The sequence below is a fragment of the Cyanistes caeruleus genome, chromosome 3, assembly GCF_971803275.1.
Source record: "Cyanistes caeruleus chromosome 3, bCyaCae1.hap1.1, whole genome shotgun sequence".
NCBI lineage: Eukaryota > Metazoa > Chordata > Aves > Passeriformes > Paridae > Cyanistes > Cyanistes caeruleus.
The window spans coordinates 29,796,584-29,817,187 of NC_141703.1; the positions used below are offsets into that span (position 1 = coordinate 29,796,584).

At 40.6% G+C, this 20,604-nt stretch overlaps 1 protein-coding gene across 11 annotated transcripts in view; it reads right to left on the bottom strand.

Annotated features, from left to right (window-relative positions):
- Positions 1-20,604, bottom strand: part of MAP4K4 (mitogen-activated protein kinase kinase kinase kinase 4) — a 163,970-nt gene that overhangs the window by 35,541 nt on the left and 107,825 nt on the right. For all 11 annotated transcript variants that reach the window (XM_086880384.1, XM_086880388.1, XM_086880383.1 and 8 more), the window contains exons 6-13: positions 19,153-19,243; positions 17,469-17,599; positions 15,192-15,246; positions 12,742-12,820; positions 10,434-10,609; positions 9,702-9,774; positions 9,034-9,244; positions 1,671-1,832 (exon numbers count right to left, since the gene is read on the bottom strand). In XM_086880384.1, the coding sequence (XP_086736510.1) occupies positions 1,671-1,832; positions 9,034-9,244; positions 9,702-9,774; positions 10,434-10,609; positions 12,742-12,820; positions 15,192-15,246; positions 17,469-17,599; positions 19,153-19,243 (978 nt within the window). The remainder of the gene's footprint in view (positions 1-1,670; positions 1,833-9,033; positions 9,245-9,701; positions 9,775-10,433; positions 10,610-12,741; positions 12,821-15,191; positions 15,247-17,468; positions 17,600-19,152; positions 19,244-20,604) is intronic.

The window sequence follows — 20,604 nt, forward strand, 5'->3', positions numbered from 1 at the left end:
CAAGCTCCCCCAAACGGGCTCTGCCAAGTGCAGTTGGGACCTGCCCTGCCGAGTCTCCCCTGCTGCCCTCACCAGATGCCTCTCCTGAGCAAACGCTGCCAGCCTTGCTGAATTATGCGATGGTTATGACACAAACAAACATCAACCAGGAAACAGATATCAAACCAAACTCGCTTGCTCTTGCCATCTATACATCTCTTCACCTGCAGCCTCAACAGGTCAAGACATTTACCCATCGCTTCACCTACCCCCTCAAAGAACTCAAACTCTGAAGCACCAAACCCAAGCTGGTAACATCCTATCATGCAATTAATGGAAGTATGTAACATGTGCATGCGCACACACACAAGCACACGCACACATTTACAGTGTATGCATAAAGAAATTAATGGATCAGTGATACAGTGATGGGAGTTATAGAAAGTCTTGTGACAGACTGATGAGATGCACCGTACTGTTGTTACGCACATTGGCTGAGCCACAGTTTGAGTTAACAAAAATTCTAAGAGGGAACATGGCTTTTATTCTAAAAAAAAAAAAAAGAATAAAAATTCTGAGTGGTTCAGCTTGGCCACACCAATTAACCATTTGTCATTACTGGCACTGTGCGTAATTAGCATTTCAACAGTTTAAAAAGCAGCTGGGGGAATACCCGGTGTCTGCCCAAAAGCAAATTGCTATGCTGTAATTAGAGATTTTCCATAGATTTATTCCCATTGGTTAGTCTTCTCTCCTTTTGACTCAAGAATCTTTGAAACATACACAAACACAATAAAATTTCCCAGTAACACAATAATCAATGATCTCAAATACAGTGAATTAATGTAAGAAAAAATTAAGGTATGTCACGCCAAACCCAGCACTCCTGAAGTTAATGAGAAATTTACAAACAATCGGCTTCTAGGACAGAAGTTTTGGCCCTTTATTTGCGATCAGTATTTTTCAGTGCATGCACAGTAAGTATGCTCTGATTATCATCCTGATTAAAGTTATTAAAGGATTTTAAAACATGCAGATTTCATGCATAAATATAGCAGCTGAATTTCACAGTTTAACAGGTTTCTCAGTTGTACTTTCAATGTATTAAAGCCACACTGGCATAACTTCAGATATACTTGTTGCCTGGTCATACATTACTGATTTTAAACAGAGTAAGAGAAGGAAATCACATATTGAAATTTTAGAATGGAAAATCCTCTGCAGCTCAAAGATTCCATCTCAAATTCAGAGTATTCAAAGTTCATGCCAATGACCAATTCAGTGTGCCAGAAGCTGACACACAACAGAGCTGCCCTTTTCTTGGGAGGCCATCTGAACAGGGACATGTCCTGCAAGAACCACTGATCCAGCAAGACAAGCCTAGAAACAGTTTTCAGCCCCAGTGATGATTTTGCCAATTCTGGTGATTTTAGTCCAGCCCAGGGGCACGAGCTGAATTTAGAATGAGTACTGCAACAAGACTTCTTTTTTGAGAGAATATTAAGGCTGCCAGAATTTTCCATTAAGCCCTACAATACTATGTTAGTGCACTTGCTGTCAAAAACAACAAAGATGAAAGAGTTAGTGTTACGTTGCTACTAAGCTGATTTAGGCTTAATACTTTTTAAAAAATTAAATTAGAACTTAGAAGCAACAAACCTATTGCACATATATCTGTATGATGGACTCACCTGTTCCCTTTCTACCCTCCTCTTTTCCTCCTCTGCTCTTCTTCTCTCTTCCTCTTCCTTACGCCTCCTCTCCATTTCTTCCAGACGTCTTTTTTCCTCCTGTTCTCTCCGCCTTTGCTCACGCTCTTGTTGCCTTCGAGCTTCCCTTTCTCTTCTTTGTTGCTACAAAAAGGGAAAAGAAACCACAGAGTTTTACTTTTGTTGTTATCAAAGAAAGAGGTGGAGTTGTTTTCTATGGCGAAGAGCGGGATTTACCAGGACTAGCAAGCTCTGCAACTGAGTGACAAAACATTTTATGCAAGTGTTCCACCAGGAAACTAAACACATACCCAGCACACATCTATCCCCAAAAACAGCCTCACTTAGACTCTCTGGTTTCTTCATGCACACACACAAAGTCATGTACCATATTCCTGATGACCACCGAGGTGTGGAAACTCACTCCTCTCTTCAAGAGAGGCTAACACAAATCCCAATCTGAGAACAACTATTGAATTTAGAGATGACAGCTTTCTTGACATCAACAATCTACATGTTGCCAGAAGGGAATGATCAGCCCTACTGAATCAGCTAACTCAAAATGCCAACTATCTGAACGTTCTGTAAGTAGCTTATCTCTTAAAACAGTTCATGGTCTGCTAAGAATTTTGTAGTGTTGGCCCAACAATCAAGCTTAATTTAATGCACTGCCTAAAACTTTGCCTAAGAGAGAAGGAGGGCTGACCAAGAGCACCTCAGCTCCTCCCAGAACATCAAAAGCACCTATATGCAAAAGAGGAAAAGTAGCTGAAGTAGGATTTACACTTACACAGATAAGCTTCCACACATGACCCAAACACAAACTGGTGCTGATTAGGTCTGCTCAAGTCTGAAAAAACCTGGAAAACACCTCTAGAAAGCATGAACTGACTCATTTATGTCTATGGAGCACCATGTATCACTTTAGAGAAGACATTTTAAATGCCCGTATAGTCGTGACCAACTCTTCCTGCACTTCAGCATAAGCATCCAGTTACTCCACCTACCTCGAAATCCCAGGCAGCCTCCCACAACTGCCTAAGTGTCAAAAGACCCAGCTGTCTCCTGCTCAACCATCAGCTGGGAATATCACTACATTTATTTTCTTTATAGGTTTCTATAATATGGTAAAAAATATAGAAGAAATTTAAACCAAAAAATAGCACACAAAAATTTAATCCCAAGAACAAAAATGAAAACCTACATTGGTTATTCCTTATCACATTTATGTTAACATTAATAATCCCCAATTTTTGTTGAAGTGAAGTTGCCACAGATTTGCCTGTCTTAAGGCACTCCAAATAGTCTTGCAAGAAAGAGCACTCACACTAAGCTTTAATTTGGGTTCACAAATCCAGTTACTGGTGTGAGTTTCATAGTTGTGTTCTACTAAAAAAGCAAAGGCCAATCTACACTTGCTGTGTTACTTCGTGGGATGAGGTTTCTCTGCTTGGAACATTTTCCTGCATTACTACGAAGCAAATGAAATATCAAAAGCCTTTCCATCTTCTGGAATCTATACTGACATGACAGTGGAGAAGAAACACTAGGGGAGAAAAAAAAGATGGTTCTTGGGGTTTTCTGAGCTTTTCTGCCAAAAGAAATTGTGGATGTCCCATCCCTGGCAGCATTCAAGGCTAAACTAGATGGGGCTTTGAGAACTGGAAGGTGTCCCCTGCCCATGGCAGGAAGTTGGAGCTGGATGGTTTTTAAAGGTCCTTCCTACACAAACCATTCTGTGATTCCATCAATTAGTAGCACTTAAATAATACAGGCTGTTTTCCAATTCTCTTTCATTAATTACAGTTTGGGGGAAGATGTGACTTTCCTGAAGACCCTTTCTGAAATACACCCACACTGTAACTATCATGCCCTCCTTCCTGGCCCATAGCATCATTCTGGGTTCACTACCACCTTCCTGTGCCACAAGACATAAGCTCTTTTATCCCCCACACTTTCTGTATCTTCTCAGAAACACAGCTTCCTTGCTCTTGCATCTCTTCTAACTAAATCCATTTACTAGCCTTTTCACTTGTGCTTAAGCCAGCTCTCTTCAATGAATGTAGATATAAAAATAGCAAAAGTGCTGCAAGGCAGCTACGGCACGCGGTGCATTTCATAGGTTTCACTGCTTCCCCTCCCTCTTTTTTTAAGCACTGTAAAAGGATTAAGTAGGCACTTTTATTTCTGAATATATGCATCAGTGTCAAGCAATTTCTACGTTTAAGTCAATATATTCAGGTCCCTCTTGGCTAATCAAGTCTGACAGGCTTTTGTTTAAGAAAACGAAGATGTGAAGTACAATAATTCTGCTGCCTTGAGGATGCAAGAGACAGCACACTGCTGACTGGTTAATATAATATGCACATTTATCAACTCAAACAATATTGTGTTGACATTGTTAAGTAGATATATTGCAGATCTTAGGATGGCATCATTCTCACCACAAGGAAGACGAGCAAATTTATCGCTTCTTGAATTAATTCAGAAGTATTCAGCAATTATTATAAATAACTGAACTTAATCTGAGGAAAAATAAACTACAAACTGATTAATAGAGACAGTTTCCCATGGCAGCACAAAATAAACAATTGTCAAAAGATTAGATTTTTAATGAAACCTTCATCCAGATACCTAACTCTGCACAACAGCAGATATTTATTACCCATCAAAAGAGTAGGGGAAAAAAAGGGATTTAAGTCAAATCTCACAAATGTGTTACCGTCTATGCACCAAAGTATGCAGGGAGATCAGGTTTCTCAGCATCACCTCCACCTTCCCATCAGACACTGCCTCAGCCTCCTTGCTGGGTGAGTGGGGAGGTACCTAGCACTGCAAGAGCCCGCACAAAACATACTGCATGATTCCCTTATTCCCAGCCCTAGAGTAAAAGAAAGGTTTCACTTTCTTTGCACATGGTCTTTGAAACCTCAGCATCAAACCAGTGGTCACTAATGAGGTGGAATTGACTTCTAACATGCCCAGGGAGAGGAAACCTACAGTGCCAACAACCATCTTTTGGGTCTTAGTCCACATTTTGTCAAAGCAATGCCAAAGGTGGCTGGTAGAAAGTTGGGTTGACCCATCCTGGCTTCAGAGCCAGCCCTATAGCTGACTTTCTTGCATCCATCTGTTGGCACAAGACTGCCTTCCTGACTGGCTCTAGCAACTCTTCCATGAGGACACCAAAGCCCTGATCAATGTGTTCCTTAGACTTGCCCAAAGGACAGGAGAAGGACAGGGAAAACCACTAGTTAAAACTAATGTCATATTTCTACACATAAAAATTTGCCTTCAAAATTTAGTTTGTGTGATTGTCAAATACTGTAATTTTTTGTCATGCACTACAAAAATAGAACACTGTTGTCCAATAAACAGCAGGTACAGATCTAGATTTCTGAATCTATGGATGCATATGCAGATCTTCTTTAGTTCGGTATGGTATTTTTGACAGAGTACATTATTTTGATGGAATTTTGACAGAGCCCATAGTGCCTCAAATTACTGCATTTCACAAAATGGGCATTTACTATGCAAACAACATTAAAAAAGCCCACACAGAAATTACAGTGTCAATACCCTGGCTCCTTATCTGGCTTGTATTTTTTGCAATAATGACTATCTCATAATGGAACCTGACATCTCCAAACTGGAAGTCCATGCAGTAGAGCATGATTTACCAGGAGGGGGCAATGCAACTACACATGCAGTTCTTCTATACCAAAGAATTCAGGCCCTCATTCATACAGTGAAATGCTCGAGATAGATACAGATCCTTTAATTTTAAATTCCCAAAATATTATTACTGTGTCTCATATTCAGAAGATTGATGATACCTACATTAATTATTTCTTTCACAAAGAATTAGGTAGCCTGGTATCAGCTTAGAAACCGAATTGGCAAGATTAATAAAGAGATTTTTGCTTTGTCCACACTAGAGATAAACCAGAAGTAGAACTTCTTACTCAGTACCAATCCAAGCTGCAAGCAACTCAAATTAAGTAGATAAGAATAAGCTCCCCTTCTGTAAAAGAAATAAAGCCCTGGCAAAAATTGCCTGCAGGTACACCTACATTAGCATCTTGGTTCAGATCAGGAGTGCTCTTTTGAAGTGAATCATCCAAACATCTCCACTTATCCAGTTTTGTTTCATATTTTGAAGATGTCTTGGAGTGCCAACCACACCTTTTGGATGAAATTAAAAAGGCTGATGCACTCCAACCACAAGCAGGCACAGAGTCTAGACCTCAGCCAGTCCAAAGGAATTCCTCCTGTCTTTAAACACAAGAAGTTTTCAGGTCCTCAGCACTTTAATTATTGTGCTTCACTATCTGCTTCTACAGGACTGTACTACTTGCCAGTGTAGCTATAACCTACCACTTCAAAAACATCCATCTTAGGTTCTCATAACCAGAGACAGAGACACCATTCAATGAAGCTGTCCACAGAGAATGGGACTCTGCCACAGCCAATTCTGAATTTCCTGAGCCAGACTCAGTTTTGCAAAGTACAAATTGAAATGCCTTCCTATAACCAGCAGTTGTCTCCATGTTGCCGAACAGAATCACAGAATCACATTAAAACAGCCCAGGCACAGCTCAGATTTCTTGTTTAAACTATCTAAACACCTACATAGTTGATAGTCTTTGTATGTCTTTTAAAGGAGGGCTGGGGGGTAGGACAAAATCCCCTTCCCAAAATTATCAAGTAATTTTCTGTAGTTTGACCACATGTCATTTTCACCTTCTCAGTAACACACAAACTACAAGGTTCCTGCAATAACAACTTTTAGAAGTCACCTATATGCCTTTTAAAAAGTAATCTTTTCTCTAATACTGCTGAGAATTACAGTTTTTGGCAGATGTCCTAAACACCGTTCCTGTTACAGTCTCGGTCAAAACTGTCTAGGCTCTGTGCCAGCATTGTAAGAACAAGCCCTCAATTTTAATTTAGGAAGTGAGGAGGGGGGAAGTATATGTAACTTGTTAAGGAAGATTATCTAATGCATAAAATTCTACCAAAGAATATCAAAAAGGTATATGCATACATATTTTACACAAGTGAAAATTACAAGAAAGCAAACCTGGTAAAAATATCAATGAATTTATGAACGCCCTGAGCTTCAATGCCTGACACTAATCTTGACTCCCACTACCAAGCTCTTCATTGTTTACTGGCTTCATCAAAACAGGGGGGTGAGCTAAGGACAAAGTGACAACATTTCAATATTTTGGCCTTCAATTGTGTCACAACACTGATGTTTATCTAAATTTGTGTCTACCTCCCTTCCCCCATCTGAAAGAGTTTGTTTTGGCTGCCGTTTTGTTAAAAATCACTTGGGATCATACATTCTTTCAATGAACTAAGTGTGATTTTTTTGAAAGCTAAATGTGAGTCTTATTTTCATGCACTTATGAACAATATGCCCACACAATCACCTGCAAAAGGAAACTTTTGTAACTCACCATTCCTATTTATGCCTCTGAGGGAACCGGGCAGAGGTTACAGACCCATACAAGGTAAAAAGCTTTGATCTTACAAATTTTACATGTTTTACTATGCAACCTTATTCAGTAATATAATCTACATTACATGCCTTGTGGTTGTGGAAACTGTCACTTTTATTTCAGATTTTAAAAAGCAGGACTGATTAAACAAAACTTTCAGGTAACTGCCATTTCTTTCTACTTTCTCATTCAATTGTAAATGCAACATCCCCAAAAAGTTCAACGCATGCAGGGAAAATGGTGCACTGCTTTGTTTCCACTACTAGCTGCAGCAGCTGCTTTATTTTAAAAAGAAAACCCAGATTTTAAGAGTTGCACTGATTACTAAAGTTAAATGACCTAGATAATTTAATTGTAATCCTCTTCCTCAACAAAAAAACACTGCTTGCAGAACCTTAGAGATTAAAGGGGCATTTAATAGAAATAATTGACTTCTGTACTAAGAAAAATTTGAGCGGTTAAGAAATAACTTTGCCCACCTTTTACAATATTGATATTTTCTTTTAATATTTGCCTAGTATATTTTTTTATTACTCCCCCCACAGCCCAGAACAGTCTAAAAAGAGTTGGAAGTGCTATGAGGTTTATCTTGGCATTGTCTGAAGGGTGGGAAAGAATAGAAACAGGGTCTTTACGCTTTCCCCTCATCCCTCCTTATGGATTCATGTGTGGCTAAATCTTAGCTACCAATCTCTCCTTATAGCAGCACTTTGCACTTTGGAAAAGAGGGATAAAGAGCATAATGTGGCCTGGAAAGGTATTTGGAACTTTGTATTACTTGTTATGCAAACAGGTCACAGGATGCAAACCAACATTTGGTCCTGGTTGCATCCTCATTAAACGTTACCAAGATTTGGAAAACCAGACTGGGTGTAGTTTTTCCATCACTGCTAAGTGAAAGGTTGAAACAGACTCAAGCAAGAGGTCATTTAAGGACAGCTGGAATTTGACCCTGCACTTCCTGAAGAGCCAGAGGACTGGTTTCACTTCAACTCTGTGTCATACCCAGCTCTGGCCTGAAGAGCTGTTTTGAAATCCTCCTACCTCTGAAGCTCACACTGCATATTCCATCTACATATATATAAATGCACATGAGATCTTAGGAGGTGAAAAGTATGACAGAACCATATTGTCCATGTACGTTCACTGTTATCTTCCACTAGCAAATAGAAATTGCATACTTACTGTATCACAAAAGAATAATTTACATATTTGTAATTCCTGCAGAATTGTAATTTTAACACTGATATACAAAACAAATTATAGATCTACCTTTAAAGGCCCATTCCAGTCCAAATCATTCCATTATTTTATGATGGTATTATGATGTAGGAGGCTTTTAGTCATTAAGGTAGTGTGCATGAGAGAGTAATACATTAAAAAACAGGCTTCTATCTACCAAGAATGAGTGCTAAACAGAGATGTTTAAGAAAGCTTTAAAGGGAAATCTGAAAAACGTTATGGCCCCCAAAAAAGTACATCTGAGAGAAAAATCCACCTGGGAATAATTTATATCTCCTCTTCTCTACACCTATCGAAGCCTACACAGAGACCAAAAAACAGCCTCTTCCCCAAAAAAACACCTTCAAAGAACCCAGCTCTGGCTCCTATTGTCTTCATAGAAGCTGCTGGATATTCAAATGCTTTGGAAGACATATTCAAGTGCCAAGCATGGATATAAATGCTTTGCTCTGTGTTTACTGGTGGATTTTCACGTGATGTTTTCTTTCCTGAGATATCCTGGGGCAACAAGGAGTTCTTTTTAAATGAGTGCAGGAACGTGAAACAAAAGGGGGAGAGGGGCTTCTGCTCCCCAAACTCCAGACTCCTTTTTCTACCTCTTCTAGCCGCCTCCTCTGCTCCTTCTGCTGCTCGATTCGTTTCTGCCTCTCTGCCAGCAGCTGCCTCTTGTACTCCTCCTGCTCACGGAGCTGCTGCTCCTGCAGCAGCTGCTGTCTCCGAAGGGCCTCCGACCGTTCCTTGTTTTCCTGCTGCAGTCTCAGGAAATCACGTCGGAGGGTTGATTCTCCAGGCACATTGACAATGGAACTGCAACAAGAGGAAGTTAAAGCCTTCTGTATGATAAAGCCTGATGGGCCATTAAATACCTTTGCCAAAGCAGGGGAACATTAATAAAATATATCATGATGTTAAAATTTAATCTTGTTTCTTTAAGAGCAAAGACACCGAATGTATGTCAAATACACACTCTCACTGGAAGGCGTGAAATGAGGCCAAGCAAAGTGAGGATGAATGCTAACATTGTGGAGAGCCTGATCAATCATATCTGCCATAAATCTCCCTCCATCCAGAGTTTGTTGGCTCTAAGTCATAGGAAGGAGAGCTTTCAAACCTGTAACAGTCACAGCATAGGCATTCAAACCCTTTGAGTAGTTTGTGTGTTCACTTAATAAGAGACAGAAATTTAGCATGCTGATTTATAATCACAGAACTTTAGACTTACTTGGCATGGACTGCCCAAAGCCATCCCAAAAGCAATTATTACCTTGGCTCTCCTTCTTGTTCAGGCACTTCCTCCTCTTCTTCCTCACTTCCACTATATTCATACTCCGTCTCATCTAATAGGAAAGAAACAAAGGCCTGGATAGTACTTCATTTTTAGGGCAGTGAGGAGTTGCAGTAGCACCTCAGAAAAACAGCTCCTGTCCCCTTCAGTGAGACCTATCAGGCCCTAGAACTCATTCTATATATGTAAGCTCATCTTCCCAGTGGCACAGTGGTTTAGAGAATATTTACAGCAAATTCCCTGAACACCACCAGGTTTTATATGTATGACAAGACACCTGGAGAACTTCAGCACCACCTGAGTACGGAGGTAAAAAGGCTGCCCAAAACGTTGCTTCGCATCTCTTGTGAGGGGTTATTTTCTCTGAGTCTGATTCATGGCATTATTCTAGGAAATGAACCTACCAGAGACTAAAGAAGGGAAAGACATATATGCCAGTATCCTCCTAAATACTGTTTAATGCTTGTATGAAACAAGCAGTGGTCAACAAGTGAGTAAATTTCATGCATCAGAAAATACAGCATTTGAAATTGATACTTTCTGTGTAAAGGACAGAACAAAACCAAGCCTTCTGATAGTCAAACGTTGAATTAAAAAATGACTTTTAAAGGATTTGGGTTATAGGAGCTTCTCCTGGGGTGGGTATATTTAGAATGCAAAACACTATTTTTTTGATAAGTTACAAAGACTTGATTTTTAGAAGCTGCATACCTTTCTCTCCTCTCTTCTTCCTGGTCCTGTCTATATGGTCCTTAAGCTGGATTCGGACTTGCCTTTCATTTGGCTGGTCACGTATAAAGGGATGTTTCAACAGCTGTTCTGTAGAAGGTCGCTGCATGTAATTCTTCACTAGACAACCTTCTATAAAGCTGAAAAACTTTTTCGACCTGAGAAAGAAGGAAGGAAAAAACAAAGCAAAAGATGAGAGGTAAAACTCAGCTGAAACATCCTTTCTGTTCTTTCTCAAATTCAGTTCCTCAAAGAGCATCATGTCCCAGAGGACAGTACAAGTGCTCCTGCAAGTCTACCTCCTAAACAGATCTGAGTGCATTCCAGCTGAGCACTGGGCTGGGGCGACACAGGGCTGGAGGGACACAGGGTGACATGAACATGCTTGGAGCACTCAGGCCCAGCCTCACGCTAATGTGCCTCTTTCAGAGGCGTTAATTGCTCTGAAAGCCAGGATCTAAGAGTGAGGTAAATCATGTAAACCCAGCCTGACTGCTTCTGGATAGAGCTGGATTCTAATCCAGCCTGCTTGGAGCAGAGGCAGGGCAGCTCAGGTAAGCCTCCACCTACCCATGCTACAGACAGAAATACCCAAAGTCAGGAGAACTGTGTGTGCCTTTCTCCTGACACAAGCAGCATCACACTGCTCTTGCATGCACCTGGGTTCACAGAATTAGATCTGCCAGAATTTAAGATTATTTTATTTTTTACCTTAAGAGTCACACACAGAGAAAGTTTTATAGAACTGGTGGATGTTGGTCAGTGTTGTGTGTTCAACACAGGCACTTTGAGTCAAATTCTCCCTGATACAATTTAAGGGCATGAACTAAACTAAATCCCTCCTTCACACAGCATAAAATGACAGGGTATGGCAGTTAGCTAAGATGAAGCACCGCCTTCCAAAATTTGCACTTCATTTGAACTCTTGAAAGAGGCTCTCTCCAGAAAGAAGTCACCCAACAAGCCACCTGCCAAAATCCTGTAGTGGAAATACTCAAAACTGCAGTGAGGCAACTGGAACAGGTTGCCCAGAGAAGTTGTGGATGCCCAATCCCTGGAAGGATCCAAGGTCAGGCTGGATGGGTTTCTGAGCTTCCTGAGCTAGTGGATGACATCCCTGTCCATGGCAGGGTTTGGAACTAGATGATCTTTAAGGTCCCTTCCAACCTAAGCCATTCTTTGATGATTCCACAACTTTGTCATCATTTGGCCTATCTTCTCATAACCTGCCACTGAGAACACTATCAAAACAGCTGAATGACAGCAGCACTGCCTTGGACCAGAACTGCTTTTTAACTGGTAGGTGCTGTCAACCTGCTCCAGTGCTTGGAGAGCAAACATCCTCACTACATGGTTAAGAGTAAAAACAATTATTTCCATCCATGAGTTCTCTTCCCTACTGTAGTAAAAAAAGGCTGAATCCAACATAACTTGGTTGTTCAGACTTTTTTTATTCCTCACACCCTGAATGTCATTATTTCACATAAAAAGGTTAATGAAAGGCTAATGCAAATGACATATATGCATCTCGATTCCCTTAATGTATTCAGAAGGCAAATAAGAGAGAGCAATGTCTTGACAGTATACAAGTACATAAATAAGTCAATCCAGTTAAAGACCAAGCCCAGCAAGCAAGTCAAGTTTATACAATGTTGATACTGAATACACAGTCAAATCACTTCATTATTTTGACAGGATCACAGCATCCCATGATCACATTCAAGCTGTAAGAAACCTCTTTCTAGGGAGTATTTTGTTTCATATGTGCTAGTTGTAACCAGTAACTGAGAGGAAATCCTCTGATACTAATGGATTCTTCTCAGCTGGCAAGAAGCAGGAACAACTCCAACCGTTTACAATAATTATAGTAAAAGCCTTCATTAGTTTTAATAGCTCCATTCTATTTAGCAACTAGAACACCACAGTACTGTTCTGCTTCTGTGTTATGATACATCTGAGAAAACATAATGCATATTAAGAGTGCTGCAGGAGTTTGTATTTTAAAACATGGATCCATTTGTCACCTTAATACAGATGCTGCTCTGCCAAAACAAAAGAAACCTTGGTATTTATTTTCACACAATTTCAGGTGGAATTTCTCTGGGACAAATAGAGCTAAATAATGCACCCATTTTATTTTGTGCTTTGATTCAGAGACACAAAACATTAACGGAGATTTTTGCTAACCTAAACTGCTTTACAATTCTGTGGAAGGGATAACAAAACTGTATGTGATACAAGAAAACTTCATGCTACACAAGGCTACAAGTAAGATATAATTAATACATACCATTTCTTGGATTTTAACCGTGGGGGAGGGTTCCTGGGTATCAGAAAGAGTGCCCTCATGGGGTGCATGTCACAAAGTGCTGAAGGGAAGAAAACAAAACCAGAGACATACAGACACTGGTTTAGTTGCCTTCTGTCAATGCCATGACTTCAGCTTCCACAACCACTCCCACCATCCTAAACATCCATGCAGCAGGTGCAGACAGCAACACAGCTAAATGGAATTAGCCCAAAATGACAACAATTCCATAACTCAGTGTGCCAATGGCAGCCCAAAAAGAGAAAGAGATCTTGAAGCATGGATCAACCTCCAGAATCAAACAAGATGGGAACATCTGAGCATGGCCCTCATCCAGCCCCAAGTCATCTGACTTACTTTCCATCAGTAAAATACTGGGAGATGATGATGGTGGAAGGGAATAATAGGAGTTACTGTTTCATACAATCCTCCCTCTACCTGCTCTTCTCTCCCATTATGGAGGGTGCTTCATTTTTACTCTCCAGACTTGGATATTTTCTTTATTTCAAGGCATGACAGTTTTGAAGCATGGGAGGAGGGTCTGTATCACACAAAAGGATTGCCTGCTGAACTGAAATGCAAACCCCTAACTGTTGTCCAAAGAAGTCCTGTTAATTTCACTGGACAATTAGTGGGAGTCCAGGATCAATGTTGGACAGCTTTTCCTCTTGTCCTGTAGCAAAACAACATGGCAGAGCCAACACAGGGAAACAAGGGAGCAGGGACAGAAGCAGCCCAAGAAAGGTCTCTAGGAGCAATGTCTTATCCATCTTCCTGTGTTTGATCTCTTAAACCCTCAGTCTCAGCCTGTGTGATCATCGCAGGATGAGGTGACATTTACCACACAACAGAAATTCAGGAGAAACAGACTGATGTAAAGAGAATTCTGGCTTCAAAAACAAGGGGCCACTTCTCTCTTGGCAAAAAAGCCCCTTGGGTGCCTATGGATCCCTGCAGACCACCAAACACAGAGATGGACTCTTGAGCTGCCACTGGAAGAGGAAGTAGAGCCCACATACCAGAGGACAAGAGCTATTCAGCACTTAGAGAGGATCTCTGCTTACTTCTTAAATGCCACTCTTGTGCTTTTACACAAAGAGGGGCCAAGCTCTGCTTTGGTTTAGAAATGAACAAAATATTATCGTCCAATTCTAGGCTTACAAAGCCCAGCATTTAGCTGAAAGCCATATAGGCAACTCAATGTGCTGAACAAAAAGGTATGGCAAAAAGGAGGTAGTTCACTTAATACAGTGCTGGCTGAAGTGTCCTGGGAGTGGCTCTCACTTGGACATTCATGCAAATGTGCAATTAGGAAGGAAAAAGAAAACAACCCCAAACTACCAGGCTGCCTGAAACATGAATCAACACATGACCACTGTGACTTGATTTTTAAATCTTACATTAAGGTCAATAAGAATAACAAAATCAGGCAGCAGCTACAACAAAATGGCCAATTTTTAGCTGGAAAATATCAGTACTTTATTTCAACATATTTATTTCAAAGACATTTCAAGCTGGGCTGTGTTGTGGTGGTAGATTTTTATGTGAAAAAAAAAAAAATTAACTTGCTCTTAGGTACCTTAGGCTCTTATTTTTTAAATACAGAGCTCCACCTGAGGGTGAGGGTAAACATATTTGCAGGATCAATAAGGACTTCCATAAAAATTATCATTAAAAGTCAAAACACCATGCCTAACTTCTTTTCTTTCCAAAGGTTTTTGTCCTCCTCAAACATCTGCTGTTTGCCTTTATATTCTGAAAGAACTATGTGAAAGGTAAAGAACCTATTAAAAAGTTTGCTATTTTTGGTTTCCAAATTTTCCTCTCAAATCCAAACTAACTGATAATGATCCCTGCTTGAGAATACCTAAATTCAGTGCTTTGTCCTGAAGAAGGATTTACAGTTTAAGCCATGTCACTGCTAAGGAAGATTAACACCACCCACTGACGAGTGGAAACAAAAGGAGAAGCAATGTTAGCATTATCCAGACTGACAGAAAGCCAATACAGAAATAGTTGCTACAAATGCTTTTTTCATTAAGAACTGTTTCCTCAAGGCCCCACTGACCCTCTCCCCAGCTGAGATTTCACTGTTCCAGGCCAGTCCACAGTCAAAGTGGGATACAACTCCAAAACACAACATACTACCCATAGGAAGGAAGTCAGACACTCGATTAGCTTCCAAATACTCCTGCTATAGAAATTAAATTACTGCAGTCTGCACTGTAATGTTTAAACACAACCCTATCTTTATCAAAAGCACTGCTATTTATGGGATTTTACATTTATAGAGCAGGCAAAACCAAAGAGAACAGAAATAACATGGGGATACTTTCAGAAACCTCAAATCTAGGCTTAGATTACAACCAGCATGGCCCAAGTATATGTTTCAGCCTTAACGAGCCCACTGGAGAAGCACAGGTATCACTTACGGGGAGCTCCTTCTGCCATCTCTATGGCCGTAATGCCGCATGACCAAAGGTCACTCTGCAGAAAAAGAGACACACCATATGTTAGTAGGTGGATTTACCCATTCACACAGTAAGAGAGTACTATTTAGAGAGGCCCTGTAGGTGAGGCTGAAACCAAATACCATGGCTATTTAAATAATATAAGCCTCTTTTATCTTGTAACTATATCATAGAATCCTGCTTTTCACATAATACATATGCAGAAACATGCACACGTATTCTTACTGAGTGAGCAAACAACCCTTTACAGCAGCACATAAAAATATCGTCACATTATGACAATGGGAAATACATTTGCCAGAAATACAAGCCTATGAAAAAACAGAATTTTCAATATTCCCTTGCCAACAAAGAACTGAACAAGGGCATTCCCAATGTGTGTAGAGGTACAGTTATAAAAGCAAAAGCTCAGCTCAAATTTAAAGAGGCCAGACTTGTCAAAAACTACAAGGGTTCTTCAGGTACATAAACAAGCAAGAATAAAAGGAAAATACGGGCCCACTGAAAGGAGAGGTGAATTAGTCACCAACACCACTGAAAAGGCAGAGGTTCCCAAAACTTACACCTCTGTCTTTACCACAGGCATTACTTAGAGCCAAAGCCAACATTCCTCACCTAAAATCTCTGCTTTGCTTAAAGCACTACAGAACAAGAGTCCTTCAGTGGGCTGCCTCTCAAGGTACCACCTCTGGCCAGCACCTCTGACTCAGGAGACACCAAACAAGAGTCAGGAAGATCAAACATATGGAAGAGATGGAGGAGTCCTGGCAAGGAACCAACTTCAGAGACTGACACAGCTTAATGGACAAAATATTGGAGGTAACTGCTGTGAAAGAGCAGTCTTGAGCAAAGCAGTCTTCATTTCTGGTTGTAATGGTGATTTTTTTAAAAATTACTTAAAATTAATGAGCAAATAAGCTCTTCATGCACAACAAGCAGAGATGCATTTCTAAAGATCATATTTTCAGACCCAGCAAGGCACTCATCTCTTAGTCAAATGCAGCCATTTAAGCTAAATTGCACATCCTCATGATATTCCAGAATCTTTCAAACATTAATTTTTTGTGAGCAACCACCCTACAGGCTCCACCAGGAACAATAAACAGGTGTTTTCAGAGGCCAAAGGTATTATTTTTCACATCACTACTGCACTAATATTGCAGGGAGTTTTCTTGCTTTATTAAATCATTTAATAGCGAACCTTCCTTACTAATAATAACTACTGTATCTGGAAAGACATAAAACATTAGCTTTAGTACAATGAGATGCTGAATGTAAAAAGCAATTAAATCAAGAGGAATAGGATCAATCTGATTAATCTTAGTCAAAATGTACAAAAACACCAATTCAAATAATCTGTGTGTTTTACAAAGATTTAGACACACACGAATATACTGATAGCTAACACTATCAGTCTCAGGAAAATGATATAATTGATATACAGCTCTATAACTCCTTTTAAGGCCTTAATCCCTGGCTTTCTGATATCCTTGTTGCCCTTGGTTAAAGCTGGAACAATGCATTTTTCTAAGTAAAGATTTCTTAAAATTTTTTCTTTCCTTGTGCTCTCATTAAAGTCAGCTGAGAGGAACCTTCAAGATTACAGTATGCTTTCACTGGATATATTTAACTTTAAATACCTATTATTCTTAAGGGTAGTGCAAATACCATCAAGCCAATTATGGTTTTGCAGTAATTAAATCCTTGATTTGCAGCAAGCTATGTAAAGAATGATCTTTGTTAAGAAATGTTGTGATGGATAAATTTTTATCCAAAAAATCATGTATATGTATCCTGAAATCAGAAGTAGTTTTAAGAGTTCCTTCTGTACTTCACTGGCTCCCCAGACAGTGGTTCTATTTAAGGCAACACCTAAAATGTATTGTTCTGGGTTACCCCAATAACTTGGACATAGTGAAACACAATTTAAAGTACAACCATTATACAAGTCCAGAACATAAGCATTTCCAGGCAAACTCTTTTTTGCTTTCTCTAAGCACCTATAGCACCCTGAAGTCCTATATTTATGTCTCAAAGCTACAATAATACAAGGAGCAGAAACTGTTAAAGGTCACAATTTGATAGTATCCTTACCTTGTACTTTGGCAATAGGGATGTAACTACACAATATAGCTATTAGTCCCACAAAGCATAGTAAGTTTCAAAAACTGTCATAGTTCACAGATATTTATATTGCAAGTGTATGTTTTGGGTTTTTTCTTTGAACAGGACTCTTACTCGGTAATCATACGTAGCATCTGGATTCTCATCACAGGCAATAACTTCTGGAGCCATCCAGTACGGAGTCCCAATAAAAGTGTTTCTCCTGCCAACTGTCCTGTCCAGCTGGGCGCTCACACCAAAATCCACTGTGGGTGGGAAAAGAGTGAAATGAAATAAGAGGGGAAAAATAATGCAATGATTACTTTTGCAAAGTTATTTGAAAATAAAGCCCCGTAGAGATCCCATGTGGGAGGACTGTGCTGAAGAGAAATAAGATGATTAATCCTGAGGCAAGTAAGCCCTCATGGTTCACACACAATGTGCTCGGGCACAAGTGTCAAGGGACACAGCAGCATACAATCACCTCTCCTGTACCCCTCACTGGTCTGACTGGATAGAAGGGAGAGCACAGCTGTAAAAGTAGTGCCTGGGAAGTTGAGAAAAGGCTATTTATTCCCTTCCCACATGGTGATGCCAAGCACCTTTGCCTATACAAAAACAGCCGCTTCCCAAAGGTACCTCTCATGCTATGGGAAAATTGCATGCATAAACACATCCCTTTCAGCTCACCACTTCTTCTGTTCTAAAATTGGACAGCAAAAATAATCTGTTGTTCAGCAAACTGCTCTCTGCTTTAATGCATAGAGCAGAAACATCAATGAGAGCAAAAGATGAGGACTACTCAGGAAGCACTAACTTTGAGTGCGCATGCGCACAGGCTGCGTAAGAGATGCCTATTTCATTATAAAGCAATTACATTACAAAGGTGTTTTCTGCCTCTCATTTTGCCTGCTCATGACCATGCTGCTATATGTCTTCCTATACCAGTAACTGCATCTCTCCTAAGAGGGCTGTGTCAGCTTCACTGCATCCACCATCTGAGTGACACTGACAAACTGGTGTAGACAAACTCAGTGGAAGCGATGGTTTGGAAGCTACTGTGCTCCATTTTGGACCGAACGAAGGAAAGCTCTCCCAAAAGCTTCCTCCTCCAGCAGCCAGGACAACTCCCCGTGCCTCATGCTGCGGGAAGGTGTAATGCAAACCAGAAGGGATGTGGGCTGGGTGGGAGGGCTTCAGCAAGGCTCTATATTTAACGAAAAAAAGGTGGCGAGTGTAGCGTGATACAAACACAGAAGGTTGACATGTGCACTAACTGAAAGAGACAAATTAGAGAGGAAATAATAAAAGAGTATGTCCACTTGGCAGAAGAGAAGAGGCCAGGGATGAGCACGATTTTCAGCAGGCATGCCAGAGCTGGAACTGTGTTTAGAATTCAATGCCACAGCTCCCTTGAGAGTGCTGTCCAGATCATATTTTTGTGTCCAGAATCTGAACAGCAGGTGCTATTTTAATTAAAGCCAAATACAAGAGAGATTCCTGTCACTTCCCAAGTCCAGAATAAAGTGAATCAGAACAGATTCAAGTTACACATAGCTTAGTGGGGGAAACAAAATGATCCCTGCACTGATTCCGGCATCAAAACCAACATCTTCTAAACCAAATTCAACAACAACCTGTACTCCATCCTCTCCAAGCAGGAGAAAATACATGCAGCCTGTCAATCCACACGGAACTACTGACAGAGTACTCATGCTATAAAACATGTTGCAGGGCTCTTAAAGTATGAAATTAATTTGGGAACATCATAAAACCAAAGGCTGAACAAATGAGGAAATGGACATGTGTACCTACTTACCAAGTTTCACTTCTGCATTCTCTGTTAGCAACACATTTTGCCCTTTGATATCCCTGTGAATCACATGATGGGCATGAAGATGTGCCAACCCCTGAATTAAGGAGAAGAGAGGAAGGAGAGGATGTTCAGAGTTAGGCTCTTGGCTCAGCAACAGACTACCCATTCCCAGCATCCCCAAATGTCACAGCACTGTGCCTCAACCTCTTGCAACTGGGTGTAACAAACCTGCAGCACACCACCCACACAGCTTTTGGAGATGGAGCAGACACACAGGCCTCAGACCATGCACACACAGTGCCTAAATACAGCCCAACATCTGCACTGTGCAAACACCTCCCAGCTGTCCTGTGAAGAAAGTTCAGCTCCCACAAGGTCTCCATGCAATTACATTCTAAATGACATCAGTGTCGGTGTATGCCACTGACTTCTGACCTGCACGGGGTCACACAGAATTTAGCTGGGAAGGGAGGTGGAAGAAGTAAGGAGGCAGCATCCACATGTATATATGCACCCTCAAGAAGGAGGTGGGAGTGATGGACTGGCAACCATGTTTGAGGGCAAGGGAGGACAGATGACAAAGACATGCTCTACTGTAAAATTGCTGTTCTCTTCTCTAGCCTCCATAAACATGAAGCCAGGTAACTGTACCTCAGGAAAAAAAAGCCTAAGCGTTATAGTTTCCAAAAGAAACAAAACCTCCTAGCATACGGTGCTTTTTGTTGAGGCAGCACCTGGATACATGCCCCAAAGCATTAGCCATGTGGAGGGAGGGCTGAGAAAGACAGATGTTGCATTTTACTCTCTAATGTAATTGGGAGAACAACAGGCAACCCTCTTAGCAACTGCCTGTATTTTGGGTTCTCCTCAGTTTTCTGCTTGGAAAATTGTAGTCTCCAGTGGGATCATCTTGCCTGTTTGTGTTGCCCAGATAGTCTTTTAATGTCTTGTGAAAAATAAAGAATTAGAACCTTTACAACTGCAAGAGGTTAAGAGAGTAGTAGTTGCTGTAGAGAAGTATCTCTTAACACATGTTCTTTATTAACTGATCATTTACCAGTTTGCCTATATAACCATTGGGCTGTTTTCCTTTTTTAAAACAGTTAATGAGTGTGAGAACAAAAACACCATCCACAGCAAATCACAAGCAAATCAAATGAACGGCTGATGTCCCTGAGACCCTCTAACTGCTAACGCTAGCTGTGGCCTTATTTTTCACAGGAATGAAGGCTTTTCCACAGCTTCACACAGGATATTTTTTAAAGCCTTCTGCTACTCTGACTCAGCCAGAGATATAATCGTCTGTTCTCTCCAGAGTACCATTTAACCTTACTGAGAAAACACATTTGGGGTTTCAAAGGGCTGGGAGGAGACAGAGGGGCAGGTCTCCACTTTCCTGCAGTCCCCAGACCTTTCCAACCACACAAGGATCCACTGGGTCGACCTTCACCTCTG